This window comes from Hyla sarda, chromosome 2 (genome assembly GCF_029499605.1).
Source record: "Hyla sarda isolate aHylSar1 chromosome 2, aHylSar1.hap1, whole genome shotgun sequence".
Lineage (NCBI taxonomy): Eukaryota > Metazoa > Chordata > Amphibia > Anura > Hylidae > Hyla > Hyla sarda.
Window position 1 is genome coordinate 220,818,863 of NC_079190.1, and position 23,792 is coordinate 220,842,654.

General features: G+C 44.1%; 1 protein-coding gene across 4 annotated transcripts in view; it reads right to left on the minus strand.

Annotated features, from left to right (window-relative positions):
• Positions 1-1,233: 1,233 nt before the first annotated feature.
• CLIP2 (CAP-Gly domain containing linker protein 2) overlaps positions 1,234-23,792 on the minus strand; it is a 131,124-nt gene continuing 108,565 nt past the window's right edge. For all 4 annotated transcript variants that reach the window (XM_056556434.1, XM_056556436.1, XM_056556435.1 and 1 more), the window contains 6 exons: positions 23,440-23,523; positions 19,918-20,074; positions 19,463-19,622; positions 19,128-19,313; positions 3,510-3,572; positions 1,234-2,621 (listed from right to left, as the gene is read on the minus strand). In XM_056556434.1, coding sequence (XP_056412409.1) covers positions 2,610-2,621; positions 3,510-3,572; positions 19,128-19,313; positions 19,463-19,622; positions 19,918-20,074; positions 23,440-23,523 — 662 coding nt within the window. In that variant the 3' untranslated portion in view covers positions 1,234-2,609. The remainder of the gene's footprint in view (positions 2,622-3,509; positions 3,573-19,127; positions 19,314-19,462; positions 19,623-19,917; positions 20,075-23,439; positions 23,524-23,792) is intronic.

Genomic DNA, 23,792 nt, shown 5'->3' on the forward strand with positions numbered 1-23,792 from the left:
TCCCACACAGGTACAGACACTATATTATAAACTACACTAACTTTACAGCCCCTGTAGCATAGTCAAATAAAAAAAAATCCTGGAATACCCCTGTAAAAGATGCACCATGTTTATTGTTATGTTTATGTTGAATTATTATCTTTGTAAAAAAAAATATATATCATTGTTGTGGGAACAGAAACTATGCTGTGAATGAGGAATGAGATGGGGAGCCATTCTGAGGTCTAGGAATAAGATAAGGAGCCATGCTGGAACCAGAATTGAGAACAGGAACTATGCTATGGACTAGAAATGAGATGGGGAGCCATGCAGTGGACTCAGAATTCAATGGTAAGCTATTCTGGGAACAAGGAATGAGATGGGGAGCCATGCTGAGACCAGGATTGAGAACACAAACTATGCTGTGGACTAGGAATAAGACAGTACCCCCATACAGGACAATTGTTTGTGCACATAGGGTAGGTCATACAGGCAGCATGGTGACCCAATGGTTAGCACTCTTGCCTTGCAGTGCTGGGGTCCAGGGTTCAAATCCCACCAAGGACAACATCTGCAAAGAGTTTGTATATTCCCAATGGGGATAGGGACCCATTTGAGTGTACAGCGATGCGGAGTCTGTGTGTGCTATGTAAATAAAGTATAATATTTTCTTATCATCTTAGAATTACTTTTATAAACTTGTAAATTGTAGGTTTAGTGGCCCTTTAAAGGAGTACTCCACTGGAAAAAAAATTTTTTAATTAACTGGTACCAGAAAGTTAAACAGATTTGCAAATCTTTAAATAAACTTCTATTTAAAAATCTTAAAGGGGTGATCCAGGAAAAAAACTTTTTTTTATATATCAACTGGCTCCAGAAAGTTGAAGTTACAGATTTGTAAATTTTTTAAACCTTTCAGTACTCATGAGCTTCTGAAGTTAAGGTTGTTCTTTTCTGTCTAAATGCTCTCTGATGACACGTGTCTCGGGAACCACCCAGTTTAGAAGCAAATCCCCATAGCAAACCTCTTCTAAACTGGGTGTTTCCCGAGACATGTATCATCAGCGAGCACTCAGACAGAAAAGAACAACCTTAACTTCAAAAGCTCATAAGTACTGAAAGGATTAAGATTTTTTAATAGAAGTAATTTACAAATCTGTTTAACTTTCTGGAGCCAGTTGGTATATAAAAATAAGTTTTTTCCTGGAATACCCCTTTAATCCTTCCAGTACTTATCAGCTGCTATGTGCTCCACAGGAAGTTTCTTTTCTTTTTTAATTTATTTTCTGTCTGACCACAGTGTTGAAACCTCTGTACATGTCAGGAACTGTCCAGAGCAGGATAGGTTTGCTATGGGGATTTGTTCCTGCTCTTGAAAGTTCCTGACATGGACGGAGGTGTCAGCCGAGAGCACTGTGGTCAGACAGAAAAGAAATTCAAAAAGAAAATAACATCCTCTGTAGTATACAGCAGCTGATAAGTACTGGAAGGATTACGATTTTTAAATAGAAGTAATTTACAAATTAACTTTCTGGCACCAGTTGATTAAAAACATTTTTTTCCACCGGAGTACCCCTTTAATGGTTTTAGGAAAAGGACACACTGGCAAAAAGCCCTATATGAAGCAGAATTTTGTTCCATGCAGGTAGAATAAGGTAATGCAGTCATTTGCTGTGTTAAGATAAATAAGGAATTACATTTATTTAAAAAGACATATCTTACATTTTCATGTATTGAATTCTGGTATTTATCTAACATAAAATATTCTTGGTCAAAAGTTCTGTATGCAACATAAAATCAGTAAGACTTTAAGACATAATTTAACACAAAGTACCTTAAAACTGTTCATGATTAATCGGCAATATATTCCATATCATTAGCCATTATCCATATCCATTGGTCTAGAACCGAAGAAACTAATTGTATTTGTCTAGTTATTTCAGAATAGGCTTGATTATAACATACATGGGGAATCATTTTGTAGAGTATGATTAGACAGTGGCCATTATAACAATAAAACAGGATATTTACAATAAAAAAAGAAATATATGTACCTCTTCTTTAATTAAACATTGGCTCATTCTAATAAACTGTATGCATGATGAATTGTAGCCCACATTGTAAAGCAGTGCCAGGGTGCCAGAGGAGAATCTAGATTGGTCAGGGAAGTATGCTCTTGGTTTTATTAAATAGAACTTTTTTTAAGCGATATCCTATTGGTCACAGACAAACCAGCGGATGGTTATAGTCATTGTTGCCCTTAGTGTTTAAATAAAAAATTCCATGATAATTCCATAACGGTTTATATAATCTCAAGTCTCAACAAGTGGAGAGAATCATTGTAGTGGGGCATCACTTCACACAGAACTGGAAGTTTTACTAGCCAGCCTATAGAAGTCATTGGCAAGATTCTGGGTAAAGAAATAATGGTTCCTGATCTTCTAGCCTACAGCCTTTTCCAGAACACAGCAGAGACCATCAGATGATTGTCTTGGGAGGATCTAGCAATACAAATCAACACTGTTCACACAGGAATACTGCACAAGACTTTCTGATATGTCAGTCCCACTACAAAGAAGATTCTTGCAAAAACTGAGAAAGTATATAGTCAGTATTCTTTCTCGCGGACGTCAATGGTTTTCCTAAAAAAAAAACACATACAAAAATATTGAGATCTATTGCATACATTAGGGGTTTTACGGGTAGAAATACAGGTGCTAGTATCACAGAGCTCTGCTACCTGCTGCACAGCACTTTAGACAGTTCAGGGAAATGACATCATAGGGCCACTTAGCCAATCAGTGGCTGAGGTGGGACACTGCTGTGGCTGTTGATTGGCTAAGTGGACCTAAGATGCGACATCCCCAAATCTGGAAGTGCTGCACAGCAGGGACTGAACCTCAGGGGAGCAAGGGAGGTAAGAATTTAATTTATTTATTTATTTATTTTTTCTACCTCCCTTACCTTAATTATGAAAAAAAATTCCATCCAGATTTACAACACATTTAAAAAATCTTATTTTAGCATTTTGAGGTAATCTAGGTCTTCCATGTGGGCCTAGGAAGCACAGCATTTCAGAACTGTAAAAATCTACAAGCATTAGTGGACATCTAATTATTTCAATGAGATCTGTAATGCTCTTTAAAGGGAATCTGTGAGCTGTATTTGCTACTAAGAGCTGGTCCTGATGGAGTTTGCTAAACTTTTAAATGTCAGCTAAATGTTAAGGAGACAAGGCTAAACTGTCCAGGTACCATAGCCTGGCAGGCCTCCATGCTCAGTCTCACCTCCCAGCACCTTATCCCTGTATTCATATGCTTGTGCTTCTGTTCTTTAAATACCCTGGCAATACCATCTGCAGCATTCAGCACATTACCTTTTACCTGACCAAATGTAGCTGTATTGTTGGTACAATATTTCAGCATTTGCGGCCTTACCTTTATACACAGTCTCAAACTGGCCCTAAGCCTAGGATTAGAAAATAGGATGATAAATAGTTAATGCATATCGGCATCTTAAAAGTGGAATACCTCTTGCTTATGTGCTTTATCTTGCTGATGGATACCATTGGCAGAACCTGAGTTTCCAGTAACCTATCAGAAATTAAAGATGATAAATACAATAATTTAGTTAAAACAGTAAATAAGTACATCAGAATTTACAAAATCTGCTATAAATATCAATAGTAGGCAGTAATGTTAGACATAGAATGAACAGGCACTGCTCTCTGGCTAGGGTCTTCTGCCTGGCTTCTGGTTTCTTAAACAACTAGTGTGCGCCAAATTTAATTCTCTCCAGTCCTCTCCAGCCCTTCCTCCATCACATAGTGACTGGGCAGTAAGGTCCATTTGGTCCCAGTACAATATGAAGGTGTATACTGTTTTTATTATATATGCCATCAGCTTGGTTTGTTTTTTGACCATATAGTTCCATCTGATGCCTGTCTACACCTTTTGCCTATAGAATGTACTCAGGATACTCTGAGTGCCTTGACCTTGTGCTTGGATACTGCTGTGTAAGAACCACACTTGCCTTTAGCACAGCGTGTCCAACTATCAAAGCAATATGCGTCTGTCCCTGATTAGAAACAGGATCTCTAACTGTGAGCATACATTCATGCGGTCCCATAAGACTACTGCTCGTACATACGGTGCTACCACATAAAAAATGACAGTCTTTGTACTTCAATGCAGTCTTTGTATTCCACCCCCCCCCCACTTGCTCTATCTGATTGTATATGAAGATACAATAAAGAAGAAGTGCTGATGCAAGATAACCTGGTGAGTGGTCCACTTCATTAGCATCTCCAACTCTGACTTCTGTCTGCTGCTTTGGAACCATATAAGCTTCAGTTGTTGCTATAAGAGACTACTCTGGGGGTAGATACCTGGGGATTCCCTATGTTAAAATCCTCCTCCTGGATAAAGAGTGGAGAATTTACAATCTCATATGCTGCCTGTTAACACATCATGTAGTTATAAGAACATTTGCCTGTGATTTATCTGTTTTTGGAAGAAACCCACTGGAATCCCATTCATACAGTAGGAGCAGTGATGGATTCTTCTGATCGCAAGCATAAATGCTTGTTAGCAGTAATGATGGGAAGCAGCAATATCCCTAGGCAACAAGCAGAAAGTCTTAAATATACAAATGTAACACTGATAGCTTCCAGAGACAGCAAAGAAGTAAAGCAGCTTTGAGTGGAAAGACATTTAAATTACTTCAACCCAGTGGCGTACCAAGGGGGGGGGGGGGGGGGGGGCGCAAGGGGAGGACTGACCCGCCGCCGCAACTACTGAGTTGTCCCAGATCCCCAGCAGACAGCGCTACATTCTCCTGTATGCGTGATACACGCACATACAGGAGAAGGCGTCCCCTCTGTGTGAGCCGCATCTGAAGCTCACACAGAGGAGACGTGACCTCCGCCCCCATGCAGCACAGGTGCCGGTGATGTCACTCATCCGGCGCCTGTACTGTGGAGGGGAGAAGACGCGGGCCCTGCAGCTGAGGAGATCGCTGCGTGGGATATCAGGTGAGCATTCTTTTTTTTATTTTATTAACCTTGCCTATACCTATGGGGAAGGGGTGGGGTGCTCTGTATATACCTATGGGAAAGGGAGGGAGAGGGGGGTGCTCTGTATATACCTATGGGAAAGGGAGGGAGGGGGGGTGCTCTGTATATACCTATGGGAAAGGGAGGGAGAGGGGGGTGCTCTGTATATACCTATGGGAAAGGGAGGGAGAGGGGGGGGGTGCTCTGTATATACCTATGGGAAAGGGAGGGAGAGGGGGGTGCTCTGTATATACCTATGGGAAAGGGAGGGAGAGGGGGGTGCTCTGTATATACCTATGGGAAAGGGAGGGAGAGGGGTGGTGCTCTGTATATACCTATGGGAAAGGGAGGGAGAGGGGGTGCTCTGTATATACCTATGGGAAAGGGAGGGAGAGGGGGGTGCTCTGCATATACCTATGGGAAAGGGAGGGAGAGGGGGGTTGCTCTGTATATACCTATGGGAAAGGGAGGGAGAGAGGGGGGGGTGCTCTGTGTATACCTATGGGAAAGGGAGGGAGAGAGGGGGGGGTGCTCAGTATATACCTATGGGAAAGGGAGGGAGAGAGGGGGGGTTCTCTGTATATACCTATGGGAAAAGGAGGGAGAGGGGGGGTACTCTGTATATACCTATGGGAAAGGGAGGGAGAGGGGGGTGCTCTGTATATACCTATGGGAGAGGGGGGTGCTCTGTATATACCTATGGGAAAGGAGAGGGAGAGGGGGGTGCTCTGTATATATCTATGGGAAAGGGAGGGAGAGGGGGGGGTGCTCTGTATATACCTATGGGAAAGGGAGGGAGAGGGGGGTGCTCTGTATATACCTATGGGAAAGGGAGGGAGAGGGGGGGTGCTCTGTATATACCTATGGGAAAGGGAGGGAGTGGGGGGTGCTCTGTATATACCCATGGGAAAGGGAGGGAGAGGGAGAGGGGGGGTGCTCTGTATATACCTATGGGAAAGGGAGGGAGAGGGGGGGTGCCATTGCTCTGCATATACCTATGGGAAAGAGAGGGGGTGTAACTCTGCATATACCTATGGGAAAGAGGGGGGTGTAACTCTGCATATACCTATGAGAAAGAGGGGGTTACCTGGCTACCTACCTACCAGCTCTTTTACTGTGCAGGACACCAAGGAGGGCATTATTACAGTTTGTGGGCCTATAGGTGGAAAGATTGTGTAGAGGAGGGGAGGGCACTGAAAATATGCAGAGTCTGACATGTTTTTCCTGCAGATGTTAAGAGATCGACATGGCGGTCTTATCCGGATGGAGAAGAAAAAGAAAGAGGACGCTGATCAGAAAAGACGTAATTGTGAGTCCCAAAATGTAACTGTAATCGCTTAAATGGTATACAAATCCTGTGTACAGCTGATATCTACCGCCATATGGTCCTGTATATAATCACTTATATTGTGTACAGATTCTTTATAGTATACTGGTCTGTGTATAGTGGTTTTATTCAGTACAGTATGGCGGTATTATTCAGTTATTGTGTGGTGGTATATATTTACTCCTTGTATACCAGTATTATTGGTCATTGAAATTTACCTACTTTAAAGTGTTTCTTACATACCGTATTTATCGGCATATAACACGCACTTTTAAAACTAAAATTTAAGGCAAAAAGTCTGCGTGTTATACGCCGATAAGTCTTCTGGTCACTGATTTAAAGCGGCCGCAGCAGTGTCTGCTTGTTAAGTATTAACAGCATGGCCGCGGCCACTTTAAATCAGTCACCAGCGGCGTCTCCTCCCAGCTCTGTCACTTGTTTTCTCCCGCACTATCCACAGGTACTAATGTGGTGGATAGTGCGGGAGACGCTGATTAAAATGAGCCCTACCTTGTCCGGATCTGCCCTATCTTTTATTCAGCGTCTCCCGCACTATCCACCAGTACCTGTGGATAGTGCGGGAGAAAACAAGTGAGTTTTACTTTTCATTTTCCCTCCCTCCCCCCTCCCTCATCATTCCCCCTTTCCCTGCTTTTTATAGTTTTGTTTATTTTCCTTACCTGTCTGCGCTTCGGCAGGTCAGGCGGAGGGTCTTGCTGGGTCAGTGAAGCAGATGAGTTACGTCCTCTGCCGGCTTCTGTGTGCGGCATCACTGACGTCACTGATGTTGCAAAACTGCAACTCCCAGCATGCCCGGACAGCAGTTGGCTGTCCGGGCATGCTGGGAATTGTAGTTTTGCAACATCTGGAGGTCCGCAGGTTGAAGACCACTGGATGCCAAAGGAGGAACATGATGGGGGGATGATGAGACAGGGAAATGATGAGGGGGGGAATGATGGGGGGATGATGAGACCGGGAAATGATGAGGGGGGGAATGATGGGGGGATGAGACAGAGGGAAATGATGAGGGGGGGATGATGAGGCAGGGTGGGGGGATGATGAGGGACATGATGAGACAGGGTGAGGGGATGATGAGACAGGGTGGGGGGATGATGAGGGGGAATGATAAGGGACATGATGAGACAGGGTGGGGGACGATGAGACAGGGTGGGGGGGGATGATGAGGGGGGAATGATGGGGGACATGATGAGACAGGGTGGGGGATGATGAGACAGGGTGGGGGGATGATGAGGGGGGAATGAGGGGGGACATGATGAGACAGGGGGAAATTATGCTGGGGGAGGCACTATATGCTTAATGTCTGTATGGCTATTGGTGGTCTATGACAGGGGGAAATGTTGACACAAGGGGGGGATGTTGAGACATGGGGGAGCGATGAGAGGGGTAAATGTGGCACAGGGACTGATAAAAGCGAAGGAATGATGTGGCACTGGAGTGGACGGGACCAAACAGGTGCAGAAGAAAACGAAGTTGAGGGGATGATGTGGCATTTAGTCCAAGTCATTTATTTTACATTTTATTTTTTTTACTTAAATTTCCCTGTTAAAATGGGGGTGCGTGTTATACGCCAGAGCGTGTTATACACCGATAAATACGGTATATAAATTTTAATTTATTGTGTGTGGGATTTGGGTGGAATAGGAGCGTGGCAGAAGATTGACGAGCTGCAGAGCCTAGCAGGGGCCCTTGCCTTTTTTTTGGTACGGGGGCCCCAAGTGTTGTCAGTCCGCCCCTGGGGGGAGGGGAGGGGGTGTAATTAAGGGGGGGTGTACCAAACAAAGGGTCCGCCCCTGGTGCCAAATGCTCTAGGAACGCCCCTGCTTCAACCCTTTCATTTATATGTCACAGTGGAGCTTCACTTTATAGGGATATTCCCATCAAAACTATGGTAGTTGTAGGTCATGTCAAGCACAATATATTTTGCAAATACATTTACCTCCCACTCCTTAAATTCCTGCTCCTTTCCTTACCATGCTGATAGCTCATTCCACCACTTCCCTCTTAAGATAGTGGTTGGGCTGGTATGTGTGTGTGTGTGTGTGTGTATATATATATATATATATATATATATATATATATATGTATCTGACTAAAAAATCTGACTTGTATATTGACATAAATTCCGGAGCATTGGCTTTGGCTTCTTGTCCATTTCTTGTCCATTTCTTTAGAACATCTATTGTTCTCGATTTGGTGAGACCTCTAGGATTATTTACTGACTATATGCTGCATTCTGACACTTTAAATGTGTAGTGAATTTTAACACATATATTTAATAAAGGATAAGTTTTATGCAATGTCTTCCTGTGACACTGAGTCACACTTAGCTAGTATACAGCTACCAGTATGATTAAATGCAGAAGGCGGAAGGGGTCCATCTGGTAGTGGCAGACAACAATACATAAATTCTTGTGTTGCTCTGTGGGGCTGTTATTATACAATCAGCCAGAGCTTTTCTATTATTAGTGAAAAGCTCTAACCATAGTGCACAGGTCATTGGGAGTATGACATGAGCTCCACCAACCAGTGCTTCTCACTAACAGCAAAGAAAAGCAAAATAATAAATCTTCCTGTTCAATGGATCCAGTGCCACTGTGTACAACAACAGCAACTTCTACACATTATCATTGCAGAGAAATCCAAAGCTACCAAATCCCATTTTTTATGGTGTATAAATCAGACCGATTGGAATATAATAATTTACTGTTACTGGGAATTCAGTAATTCATATTGCAGACCAATATCAGATCTACAGTACAACGTAACAGGCATGCTGTAAATGCCATTATAACTAGGACTAATATGCCAGTAACATTTTCTAAATATTTATTTTCCTAAATATTCCACAAAAAATAGTAAACAAAAGTTTTATTACCTAAAGTTATAGCCATCAAACTTACAGCCCATAACCAAACACACTCAGACCTTAGAAAGGGATAAGCAGCTGCCAGGCACATCATGGAGATAGGGCTCCTTTACACGCCCTACAGTTTTCAGCATTTTTAAATGCATGTAAAACACCAAACCTGAATTTCAAGCATTTGACTGGCATTTAAAAGCATTTTTGGGGGTGTTTTAGTTTTGTTACATAACATTTTTCTGGCCTTTTTAAAGTCTTATAAGGAAGCATATGGATTCAAAAACACTGTAAATGTAGCCCTATCAATAATGTCCTATTAAGTACCATCTGCTTAACCCCTTAAGGACGCAGGGTTTTTCAGTTTTTGCACTTTCGTTTTTTCCTCCTTACCTTTTAAAAATCATAACCCTTTCAATTTTCCACCTAAAAATCCATATTATGGCTTATTTTTTGCGTCACCAATTCTACTTTGCAGTGACATTAGTCATTTTACCCAAAAATTCACGGCGAAATGGGAAAAAAAAAATCATTGTGTGACATAATCAAAGAAAAAATGCCATTTTGTAACTTTTGGGGGCTTCCGTTTCTATGCAGTGCATATTTCGGTAAAAATGACACCTTATCATTATTCTGTAGGTCCATGCGGTTAAAATGATAAATCTGGAAAAAATCATAACTACATGCAGGAAAATTTATACGTTTAAAAATGTCATCTTCTGACCCCTATAACATTTTTATTTTTCCAAGTACAGGGCAGTATGAGGGCTCATTTTTTACGCCGTGATCTGAAGTTTTTATCGATACCATTTTTGTTTTGACCAGACTTTTTAATCACTTTTTATTCCTTTTTTAATGGTGCAAAAAGTGACCAAAAATACGCTTTTTTGGACTTTGGAATTTTTTTACGTGTACGCCATTGACCGTGCGGTTTAATTAATGATATATTTTTATAGTTCGGACATTTACGCACGCGGCGATACCACATATGTTTATTTTTATTTACACTGTTTTATTTTTTTTATGGGAAAAGGGGGGTGATTCAAACTTTCTGTCACGATGCCGGCTGGCAGGTAGTGGATCCTCTGTGCCAGAGAGGGATTGGCGTGGACCGTGCTAGAGGATCGGTTCTAAGTCACTACTGGTTTTCACCAGAGCCCGCCGCAAAGCGGGATGGTCTTGCTGCGGCGGTAGTGACCAGGTCGTATCCCCTAGCAACGGCTCAACCTCTCTGGCTGCTGAAGATAGGCGCGGTACAAGGGAGTAGACAGAAGCAAGGTCGGACGTAGCAGAAGGTCGGGGCAGGCAGCAAGGATCGTAGTCAGGGGCAACGGCAGAAGGTCTGGAATCACAGGCAAGGAACACACAAGGAACGCTTTCACTGGCACTAGGGCAACAAGATCCGGCGAGGGAGTGAAGGGGAAGTGAGGTGATATAGGGAAGTGCACAGGTGTAAACACTAATTGGAACCACTGCACCAATCAGCGGTGCAGTGGCCCTTTAAATCGCAAAGACCCGGCGCGCGCGCGCCCTAGGGAGCGGGGCCGCGCGCGCCGGGACAGAACTGACGGGGAGCGAGTAAGGTACGGGAGCCGGGGTGCGCATCGCGAGCGGGCGCTACCCGCATCGCGAATCGCATCCCGGCCGGAGGTGGTAACGCAGCGCCCCGGGTCCGTGGAACCGACCGGGGCGCTGCAGTGAGGGAAGTGTAGCGAGCGCTCCGGGGAGGAGCGGGGACCCGGAGCGCTCGGCGTAACAGTACCCCCCCCCTTGGGTCTCCCCCTCTTCTTGGGGCCTGAGAACCTGAGGATCAGACTTTTGTCCAGGATATTGTCCTCAGGTTCCCAGGACCTCTCTTCTGGACCACAACCCTCCCAATCCACTAAAAAAAAAGTTCTTCCCCTGACCTTTTTAGAGGCCAAAATCTCTTTGACAGAGAAGATGTCCGAGGAGCCGGAAACAGGAGTGGGAGGAACAGATTTAGGAGAAAAACGGTTGAGGATGAGAGGTTTAAGAAGAGAGACGTGAAAGGCATTAGGGATACGAAGAGAAGGAGGAAGAAGAAGTTTGTAAGAGACAGGATTAATTTGACACAAAACTTTAAAAGGACCAAGATAGCGTGGTCCCAACTTATAGCTCGGGACACGGAAACGGACATATTTAGCGGAGAGCCATACCTTGTCTCCAGGGGAAAAAATGGGAGGAGCTCTTCTTTTCTTATCTGCGAATCTCTTCATGCGAGAAGAAGCCTGTAAGAGAGAATTTTGGGTCTCTTTCCATATGGTGGAAAGATCACGAGAAATTTCATCCACAGCGGGCAGACCAGAGGGCAAGGGGGTAGGGAGGGGGGGAAGAGGGTGACGGCCGTACACCACGAAAAACGGAGATTTGGAGGAAGATTCAGAGATTCTGAAATTATACGAGAATTCGGCCCAAGGTAGAAGATCTGCCCAGTCATCCTGGCGGGAGGAAACAAAATGTCGTAAATAGTCACCCAAGATCTGGTTAATTCTCTCTACTTGTCCATTGGATTGAGGATGGTATGCAGAAGAAAAATTTAATTTAATCTTGAGTTGTTTACAGAGAGCCCTCCAGAATTTAGACACAAATTGGACGCCTCTATCCGAGACGATCTGTGTAGGCAACCCGTGAAGACGAAAAATGTGTACAAAAAATTGTTTAGCCAACTGAGGCGCTGAAGGAAGGCCAGGAAGAGGGATGAAATGTGCCATTTTGGAGAATCGATCAACGACCACCCAAATAACAGTGTTGCCATGGGATGGGGGTAAGTCAGTAATAAAATCCATACCAATCAGAGACCAAGGTTGTTCGGGGACAGGTAGAGGATGAAGAAAACCAGCGGGCTTCTGGCGAGGAGTCTTATCCCGGGCACAGATAGTGCAGGCTCGCACAAAGTCCACCACATCAGTCTCTAGAGTCGGCCACCAATAGAAGCGAGAGATGAGTTGCACAGATTTCTTGATGCCCGCATGACCTGCGAGATGGGAGGAGTGACCCCATTTGAGGATCCCAAGGCGTTGGCGTGGAGAAACAAAGGTCTTTCCTGGAGGAGTTTGCCTGATGGAGGCTGGAGAAGTGGAAATCAGGCAGTCAGGAGGAATGATGTGTTGAGGAGAGAGTTCAATTTCAGAGGCATCTGAGGAACGAGAGAGAGCATCGGCCCTAATGTTTTTATCAGCAGGCCGAAAGTGAATTTCAAAATTAAATCGGGCAAAGAACAGAGACCACCTGGCCTGACGAGGATTCAGCCGTTGGGCAGACTGGAGGTAGGAGAGGTTCTTGTGATCGGTGTAAATAATAACTGGAAATCTTGATCCCTCCAGCAGATGCCTCCATTCCTCAAGTGCTAATTTAATGGCTAGAAGCTCTCGATCCCCGATGGAGTAGTTCCTCTCCGCCGGAGAGAAGGTCCTGGAAAAAAAACCACAAGTAACAGCATGCCCGGAAGAGTTTTTTTGTAGAAGGACAGCTCCAGCTCCCACTGAGGAGGCATCAACCTCCAATAGGAAGGGTTTAGATGGGTCAGGTCTGGAGAGCACGGGAGCCGAAGAAAAGGCAGACTTGAGTCGTTTAAAGGCGTCTTCCGCTTGAGGAGGCCAGGACTTGGGATCGGCATTTTTTTTTGTTAAAGCCACAATAGGAGCCACAATGGTAGAAAAATGTGGAATAAATTGCCTGTAATAATTGGCGAACCCCAAAAAACGTTGGATGGCACGGAGTCCGGAGGGGCGTGGCCAATCTAAGACGGCAGAGAGTTTATCTGGGTCCATTTGTAGTCCCTGGCCAGAGACCAAGTATCCTAGAAAAGGAAGAGATTGGCATTCAAACAGACATTTCTCTATTTTGGCATAGAGTTGATTATCACGAAGTCTCTGAAGAACCATACGGACATGCTGGCGGTGTTCTTCTAGATTGGCAGAAAAAATCAGGATATCGTCCAGATATACAACAACACAGGAGTATAGTAGATCACGAAAAATTTCATTAACAAAGTCTTGGAAGACGGCAGGGGCGTTGCATAGACCAAAGGGCATGACCAGATACTCAAAGTGTCCATCTCTGGTGTTAAATGCCGTTTTCCATTCATCCCCCTCTCTGATGCGGATGAGATTATAAGCACCTCTTAAGTCCAGTTTGGTAAAAATATGGGCACCTTGGAGACGATCAAAGAGTTCAGAGATGAGGGGTAGGGGGTAGCGGTTCTTAACCGTGATTTTATTAAGACCGCGGTAGTCAATGCAAGGACGTAGAGAGCCATCTTTTTTGGACACAAAGAAAAATCCGGCTCCGGCAGGAGAGGAGGATTTACGGATAAAGCCCTTTTTTAAATTTTCTTGGACGTATTCAGACATGGCAAGAGTCTCTGGGACGGACAGAGGATAGATTCTGCCCCGGGGTGGAGTAGTGCCCGGGAGGAGGTCAATGGGACAATCATAAGGCCTGTGAGGAGGTAGAGTCTCAGCTTGTTTTTTGCAAAAAACGTCCGCAAAGTCCATATAGGCCTTAGGGAGACCGGTTACATGAGGAAGCACAGGGACACGGCAAGGTTTACTGGGAACCGGTTTTAAGCAGTCCTTGGAACAAGAGGGCCCCCAACTCTTGATCTCCCCAGTGGACCAATCCAGGATTGGGGAATGGAGTTGAAGCCAGGGAAGTCCAAGAAGGATTTCAGAAGTGCAATTGGGGAGGACCAACAGTTCAATCCTCTCGTGATGAGATCCGATGCACATTAGAAGGGGCTCCGTGCGGAAACGTATAGTACAGTCCAATCTTTCATTGTTTACACAATTGATGTAGAGGGGTCTGGCGAGACTGGTCACCGGGATGTTGAACTTGCTGACGAGAGAGGCTAAGATGAAATTTCCTGCAGATCCAGAGTCCAAGAAGGCCACAGCAGAGAAGGAGAAGGCAGAGGCAGACATCCGCACAGGCACAGTAAGACGTGGAGAAGCAGAGTAGACATCAAGGACTGTCTCACCTTTGTGCGGAGTCAGCGGACGTCTTTCCAGGCGGGGAGGACGGATAGGACAATCCTTCAGGAAGTGTTCGGTACTAGCACAGTACAGGCAGAGATTCTCCATGCGGCGTCGTGTCCTCTCTTGGGGTGTCAGGCGAGACCGGTCGACCTGCATAGCCTCCACGGCGGGAGGCACAGGAACAGATTGCAGGGGACCAGAGGAGAGAGGAGCCGGGGAGAAGAAACGCCTCGTGCGAACAGAGTCCATATCCTGGCGGAGCTCCTGACGCCGTTCGGAAAAACGCATGTCAATGCGAGTGGCAAGATGGATGAGTTCATGTAGGTTAGCAGGGATTTCTCGTGCGGCCAGAACATCTTTAATGTTGCTGGATAGGCCTTTTTTAAAGGTCGCGCAGAGTGCCTCATTATTCCAGGATAATTCTGAAGCAAGGGTACGGAACTGTACGGCATACTCGCCAACGGAAGAATTACCCTGGACCAGGTTCAACAGGGCAGTCTCAGCAGAAGAGGCTCGGGCAGGTTCCTCAAAGACACTTCGAATTTCCGAGAAGAAGGAGTGTACAGAGGCAGTGACGGGGTCATTGCGGTCCCAGAGCGGTGTGGCCCAAGCCAGGGCTTTTCCAGACAGCAGGCTGACTACGAAAGCCACCTTAGACCTTTCAGTGGGGAACTGGTCCGACATCATCTCCAAGTGTAATGAACATTGGGAAAGAAAGCCACGGCAAAACTTAGAGTCCCCATCAAATTTATCCGGCAAGGATAGTCGTATTCCAGAAGCGGCCACTCGCTGCGGAGGAGGTACAGGAGCTGGCGGAGGAGATGATTGCTGGAGCTGTGGTAGTAACTGTTGTAGCATAACAGTCAGTTGAGACAGCTGTTGGCCTTGTTGCGCAATCTGTTGTGACTGCTGGGCGACCACCGTGGTGAGGTCAGCGACAACTGGCAGAGGAACTTCAGCGGGATCCATGGCCGGATCTACTGTCACGATGCCGGCTGGCAGGTAGTGGATCCTCTGTGCCAGAGAGGGATTGGCGTGGACCGTGCTAGAGGATCGGTTCTAAGTCACTACTGGTTTTCACCAGAGCCCGCCGCAAAGCGGGATGGTCTTGCTGCGGCGGTAGTGACCAGGTCGTATCCCCTAGCAACGGCTCAACCTCTCTGGCTGCTGAAGATAGGCGCGGTACAAGGGAGTAGACAGAAGCAAGGTCGGACGTAGCAGAAGGTCGGGGCAGGCAGCAAGGATCGTAGTCAGGGGCAACGGCAGAAGGTCTGGAATCACAGGCAAGGAACACACAAGGAACGCTTTCACTGGCACTAGGGCAACAAGATCCGGCGAGGGAGTGAAGGGGAAGTGAGGTGATATAGGGAAGTGCACAGGTGTAAACACTAATTGGAACCACTGCACCAATCAGCGGTGCAGTGGCCCTTTAAATCGCAAAGACCCGGCGCGCGCGCGCCCTAGGGAGCGGGGCCGCGCGCGCCGGGACAGAACTGACGGGGAGCGAGTAAGGTACGGGAGCCGGGGTGCGCATCGCGAGCGGGCGCTACCCGCATCGCGAATCGCATCCCGGCCGGAGGTGGTAACGCAGCGCCCCGGGTCCGTGGAACCGACCGGGGCGCTGCAGTGAGGGAAGTGTAGCGAGCGCTCCGGGGAGGAGCGGGGACCCGGAGCGCTCGGCGTAACACTTTCATTGGGGAAGGGGTTAAATGACCTTTATTAACACTTTTTTAAACTTTTTTTTTTTGCAGTTTTATAGGTCCCATAGGGACCTATAACACTGCACACACTGATCTCTCATGCTGATCACTGGCGTGTATTAACACTCCTGTGATCAGTGTTATCGGCGCTTGACTGCTCCTGCCTGGATCTCAGTCTCAGATCTCAGTCATTCGTTGATCGGACACCGAGGAGGCAGGTAAGGGCCCTCCCGGTGTCCTGTAAGCTGTTCGGGATGCCGCGATTTCAGAGCGGCGATCCCGAACAGCCCGACTGAGCAGCCCGGGTTACTTTCACTTTCACTTCAGACGCGGCGGTCAGCTTTGATCGCCGCGACTGAAGGGTTAATACAGGGCATCACCGCATATCGCGGGAGCCGGCGGAGGACGTAAATATAAGTCCTTCGTCGTTAAGGGGTTAAAGGGTTTATCCAGGAAAAACTTTTTTTTATATATCAACTAGCTCCAGAAAGTTAAACAGATTTGTAAATTACTTCTATTAAAAAATCTTAATCCTTTCAGTATTTATGAGCTTCTGAAGTTAAGGTTGTTCTTTTCTGCCTAAGTGTTCTCTGATGACACGTGTCTCAGGAACCGCCCAGTTTAGAAGAGGTTTGCTTCTAAACTGGGCGGTTCCCAAGACACGTGTCATCAGAGAGCACTTAGACAGAAAAGAACAACCTTAACTTCAGAAGCTCATAAGTACTGAAAGAATTAAGATTTTTTAATAGAAGTAATTTACAAATCTCATAGTGTCCGTGAAGAGAAAAGAAATATAGGCACTCACCAGCGTGGCTGCAGGGTCTTCTTTCATTGAGACATACTCACATATGGGGTACAGAAGAGAGGGGTGGTTGGGGGACAAGTGGTGGCGACCGGGCTCTGGTTTCGCACACTTGGTGTGCTTCGTCCGGCCATAACATGTTGGCCGGACGAAGCACACCAAGTGTGCGAAACCAGAGCTCGGTCGCCACCACTTGTCCCCCCACCACCCCTCTCTTCTGTACCCCATATGTGAGTATGTCTCAATGAAAGAAGACCCTGCAGCCACGCTGGTGAGTGCCGATATTTATTTTCTCTTCATGGACACTATGAACTTTGTTTACATTATCTGAGCACCACCTGAGGCATTACAGCTACACCGACTCCTACCTGCTATCCCGCGTCCAGTACACTCACACAGTGCCGCACTACCTTCTATGTGAATAATTTACAAATCTGTTTAACTTTCTGGAGCCAGTTTTTTCCTGGATAACCCCTTTAAGGCATTTGTGACCTAAAATAATGAAAAATTACAAAAAGGCCAATGAAAATGCTACAAAAAATACTATGTTTGAACCCATCTGCACTGTACACTAGTTGTGGGTATTATACACTGCTAAAAAAAAAATAAAGGGAACACTTAAACAACACAATGTAACTCCAAGTCAATCACACTTCTGTGAAATCACACTGTCCACTCAGGAAGCAACACTGATTGACAATCAATTTCACATGCTGTTGTACAAATGGAACAGACAACAGGTGGAAATTATAGGCAATTAGCAAGACACCCGTAATAAAGGAGTGGTTCTGCAGGTGGTAACCACAGACCACTTCTCAGTTCCTTTGCTTCCTGGCTGATGTTTTGGTCACTTTTGAATGCTGGCGGTGCTTTCACTCTAGTGGTAGCATGAGACATAGTCTACAACCCACACAAGTGGCTCAGGTAGTGCAGCTCATCCAGGATGGCACATCAATGCGAGCTGTGGCAAGAAGGTTTGCTGTGTCTGTCAGCGTAGTGTCCAGAGCATGGAGGCTCTACCAGGAGACAGGCCAGTACATCAGGAGACGTGAAGGAGGCCGTAGGAGAGCAACAACCTAGCAGCAGGATCGCTACCTCCGCCTTTGTGCACAGAGGAGCAAGAGGAGCACTGCCAGAGCTCTGCAAGATTGACCTGCAGCAGGCCACAAATGTGTCCACTCAAACGGTCAGAAACACACTCCAAGAGGGTGGTGTGAGGGCCCGACCTCCATAGGTGGGGGTTGTGCTTACAGCCCAACACCGTGCAGTATGTTTGGCATTTGCCAGAGAACACCAAGATTGGCAAATTCGCCACTGGCGCCCTGTGCTCTTCACAGATGAAAGCAGGTTCACACTGAGCACATGTGACAGTCTGGAGACACTGTGGAGAACGTTCTGCTGCCTGCAACATCCTCCAGAATGACCGGCATGGTGGTGGGTCATTTATGGTGTGGGTGGCATTTCTTTGGGGGGCTGCACAGCCCTCCATGTGCTTGCCAGAGGTAGCCTGACTGCCATTAGCTACCGAGATGAGATCCTCAGACCCCTTGTGAGACCATATGCTGGTGTGGTTGGCCCTGGGTTCCGCTAGACCTCATGTGGCTGTAGTGTGTCAGCAGTTCCTGCAAGAGGAAGGCACTGATGATAAGGACTGGCCCGCCCGTTCCCCCAAACCTGAATCCGATTGAGCACATCTGGGACATCATGTCTCGCTCCATCCACCAATGCCATGTTGCACCACAGACTGTCCAGGAGAATGCCCAGGCATTGTAGGAAGGTCATATGGGCACGTGGAGGCCACGCACACTACTGAGCCTCATTTTGGCTTGTTTTAAGGACATTACATCAAAGTTGGATCAGCCTGTAGCGTGGTTTTCCACTTTGATTTTGAGTGTGACTACATATCCAGACCTCCATGGGTTGATAAATTTGAATTCCATTGATAATTGTATGCTCAAACCTGATACAGACACAAAGCCTTATAAATAGTATGGGCAAACAGAAAACAGGTATACATTGCTGGAAAACATCACACATGCTGATAGACCTAAACTGCTTTATTCAGGAAAAAGATATGTATTAAAAAAAAATGAGATTGACCTAGTCACATTGCTGGTCACATAGAGCATGTTACAAAATATAGGTAAAAATTCAGATACAGTTAAATTAATGTAAAAAACAAAAAAATTTTTACAAAACTATACAAAATAAAAGGTAGATTGTGTGTGACTGCATGTGGTTGTGGATTTATTGTTTCATCTTGTCTAAATGTTGCCTCTGTAGTTGTTGGGTTGATATAATTGATCAAATGTTGACGTGGTGGCTGCTATGTTCGTGAGGGCACACGGACAACATAGAAACTGCTTGGGAAATATAGGGAGTTTTTTTTACCTGAATCTTTTCAGTACTGCTTCTCATGGCCTCCATTAGCTTCTCCATTTGTTGACCTTGGTCAAGAGCTATTCGAAGAGCATCTTCAGTGCTGACTAAGCGCTGCTGTAACCTCAGCATCTCTGATTCTGTAGCTGGATCTATTAATGAATATCTTCTCTGATCTGCCCCGGATTTCTCTTTATCCTGATGTATAAAAATACACTAGATTAAGGCAGGTATCTATGAAGAACAGTATTGTAGCTATTCATCAACATGAGCTTCTAAGACTTTCTTCACAGTTCTTTCAAAAAGCTACAAACAGCTACTGATGAAAAGGCTTTGCTTTTACTCACGAAAACAATTAACTTTTCTCTAAGTGCCTTGATTTCTTCTTTTAATTTCTGTTCTTTTGCTCTCCAGTCTGCCTTATGGACCTCTCGGCTCAAGTCTTTCTCTGGTCCTGGAGAATGCCGACTGGCTTCAAGTAGTAAAGCTCTTAGTTCATTTAGACTCCTGGTAATTTAGCGACAAGCAGAAAATACAAAGCAATCACAATATTGTCATCTGGAAATTACATACATTTTATGTAATTTATATATTTCTCAAACCTGGTTCAATATACATGGCTATGTCCAGGGGTCCAGCCAAACAAAGGGCCAACTGTGTCACTTGCTACGGCCACTATCTAGTTCAATATTATTTACACTAGAAAATTACACTTATAAATAGTAAAAAGTAGCATACGGGAGCTTTGTTGCACTTAGTATTTTACTACAGGATTATGGGGTCAGAGTCTAATTTCACTCACCTCTCTTTCTTAAGTAATTCTTGGCTGATCACGACAAACTGGCCTGATGCATCATGGGACTTTCTGGAAAAAGCCTCTAATTCCACTTCCAATTTTTTATTATCTTTTACTAATGAATCCACCTTCTTGTCCCCTGATTTACATTTGCTCTCAAGTGCTGTTGGTTACATGAAAAGCTTACTTGGTGATATAATGTTTTTTCATTTATTATTTCTATGAACAATTTTAACTATACAACTACAAAACATCTGGTTGTCTCATATGATCACACAGTGCTAGAGGCTACTACAAAATATAATCCAATATATTGGTACAAATAACTGTAAGTAATAACATCCTTTTCTCGAAACATCAACTTGTATCCTCAGTATGGTAGTCTATTTTCTTCCTGGACAGGCCAGATAGAAAGGGTGCCATTTTAGGAAGAGGATGTACAGTAAAACCTCTGCAAATGTAACCATATTTGGACATCTTATAGATATATTTTAAAGGGGTACTCCGGTGGAAAACTTTTTTTTTTAAATGAACTGGTGCCAGAAAGTTAAACAGATTTGTAAATTACTTCTATTAAAAAATCGTAATTCTTTCAGTACTTTTTAGCAGCTGTTTGCTACAGAGGAAAATCTTTATTTTTTTAATTTATTTCTTGTGTTGTCCACAGTGCTCTTGTTGGGTTTATAATATATTGATATATTGATCGCTATATCTATACTCATATGCCTTTACTGAAATGCTAAGAGATGCTATTACAGAAGAACTTTGCTTTCCTCAATTCAAAACATTTCAGCTGCTCTTTGCACGTAATCAAGAACCTTGAGATGGTCATTATGGAGGCAAGAAGTCAAAACATTGGGCTTTGAGGAAAAATGCAGAAATCTCAAGCTAGAGGGCTTGCAAAATAAAGACATGCTACGCCACGCTCAAATGACTAATCAGTATATAGAATGATGCATAATTTTACCCTTCAACCCATATACGTCAGAATGCTATCTGCTCCGAATAGAGGCCTTGAGACGACTCCATGCAGGAGTAGAAAGACTAAACATCTGATGAACAGAGAACTTTTGCCAAGAAATTAATGGACACTAGATATGCTAATATATACGGACACAATATTTGAACAACCAATCAAACTGTAACATATTAATTGTGATGTCATAACTAACCCTCCCTAAACCTCCTTCTTTGCACAATGTAAAAACAACAGTTTTTCCTGAATTAAAAGAGAATTCCCTGGGATACCGAGAAGGGAACTCATACCAACCTGGCCTGGTGTGAATTTTCTTACGTCGACACTCGGCAAATATAGTACAGCGGTAGTCTTTCACAGATTAACCCCTTAGGGAAACATGACGTACTGGAACGTCATGTGTCCGCTCCCGATCTATAACGCAGGGGCACGGCGTGGCCCCGCGTCATAGCGGGTCGGGCCCGGCCTCTAACAACGGCCGGGACCCGTGGCTAATAGCGCGCAGCATTGATCGCTGTGCCGCGTGCTATTAACCCTTTAGACGCGGCGTTCAAAGTTGAACGCCGCGTCTAAAGTGAAACTGAAACCATGCCGGTTAGCTCAGTGGGCTGTTCGGGATAGCCGCGGCAAAATCGCGGCATCCCGAACAGCTTACAGGACAGCAGGAGGGTCCCTACCTGCCTCCTCGCTGTCCGATCGCCAAATGACTGCTCAGTGCCTGAGATCCCGGCATGAGCATTCAAGCGGCAGAATCATCGATCACTGGTTTCTTATGAGAAACCAGTGATCAATGATAAAGATCAGTGTGTGCAGTGTTATAGGTCCCTATGGGAGCTATAACACTGCAAAAAAAAGTGAAAAAAAAGTTAATAAATATCATTTAACTCCTTCCCTATTAAAAGTTTGAGTCACCCCCCTTTTCCCATAAAAAAAAAAACACAGTGTAAATAAAAATAAAAATAAACATATATGGTATCGCCGCGTGCGGAAATGTCCGAATTATAAAAATATATTGTTAATTAAAACGCACGGTCAATGGCGTGCACGCAAAAAAATTCCAAAGTCCAAAATAGTGCATTTTTGGTCACTTTTTATATCATGAAAAAATGATCGATCAATAAGTCCTATCAATGCAAAAATGGTACCGTTAAAAACTTCAGATCACGGCGCAAAAAATGAGTCCTCATACCGCCCCATAAACGGAAAAAAAAAAAAGTTATAGGGGTCAGAAATGACAATTTTAAACGTATTAATTTTCCTGCATGAAGTTATGATTTTTTCCAGAAGTACGACAAAATCAAACCTATATAAGTAGGGTATCATTTTAACCGTATGGACCTAAAGATTAAAGAATAAATATCAGGTGTCATTTTTACCAAAAAATGTACTACGTAGAGATGGAAGCCCCCAAAAGATACAAAAAGGGCATTTTTTTTTCAATTTTGTCGCACATTTTTTTTTGTCCGTTTCACCGTAGATTTTTGGGCACAATGACTGATCTCATTACAAAGTAGAATTGGTGGTGCAAAAAATAAGCCATCACATGGATTTTTAGGTACAAAATTGAAAGAGTTATGATTTTTTAAAGGCAAGTAGCAAAAAACAAAAATGCAAAAACGGAAAACCCCCCGGTCTTTAAGGGGTTAAGGCCGCACATTAACCAATCCTTAACACTCTCTGCTGACACCTGATGTCCGTATCAGGAACTGTCCAGAGCAGGAGAAAATCCCCATAGCAAACCTATGCTGCTCTGGACAGTTCCTGACATGGACAGAGGTGTCAGCAGAGAGCACTGTGGACAACACAAGAAAGAAATTCAAAAGATAAAGATGTTCCTCTGTAGCAAACAGCTGCTAAAAATTACTGAAAGGATTAAGATTTTTTAATAGAAGTAATTTACAAATCTGTTTAACTTTCTGGCACCAGATCATTTATAAAAAAAAGTTTTCCACCGGAGTACCCCTTTAAGTGCAACTGTCTCATAAGAAAATCTATATTCTCTAGGTTATTGAGGATACTAAATCACAAATAAAAAAGGAAACAAATGTTTTTTTCTATTCTTTATTAAACCAGGTGCTAGCAGTTGCTGGAGAAACACTTACTGATACAGGACAGGAGGGTAATCATCAACATATCTTCTGATATGATATAGATACAGCGTGATCAATGTCCAAATGGACAGGTCTCTATTGGGAATCTGACAGAATGACATTCTAAGCAAAATGTCATTGCTTTATAAACACTTGAAATTTCCTTTATACCGTAGCAAACGTTTAGACTAGTTGTGAAAATTAGTATTACAATTCTGCTTAACTGCATAAAGCAATCACATAGAAAGGTCATCTATGGTAAAGTTATATAAAGTTTACTATAATTTCTAAATTAAATAATTACTAAACTAAAATCATAACTCATTGTAATAAGGGAGTCTGCTATTGATTTATGCTGCCCTTGGTTCCAGCAGCATGAAACAACTGTCATTTTTCTTTTAAAGAAATAATAAAAACTGCTAGGTCTCTTCAAGTGGGAAGTAACCAAAAATAGAAACTTACCATTTATTTGAGCCCTTAGAGATTCAATATGAGCAGACATGGATGATACCTCTTTGTCTCTTTTACCAAGTTTGAGCTGCAGATCTACGTACAAATAAAGAAAGTTGGGGTGATTCATTGCCTTACAAATTGTCATCAATTACTATTGGGAAAATTTACTTAGAGTATAAAGTAATATTACCTTAAAGGGGTACTCCGGTGGAAAAAATTTTTTTTAAATCAACTGGTGCCAGAAAGTTAAACAGATCTGTAAATTACTTCTATTAAAAAATCTTAATCCTTCCAGTACTTTTTAGCAGCTGTATGCTACAGAGGAAATTCTTTTCTTTTTGAATTTCTTTTTTGTCTTGTCC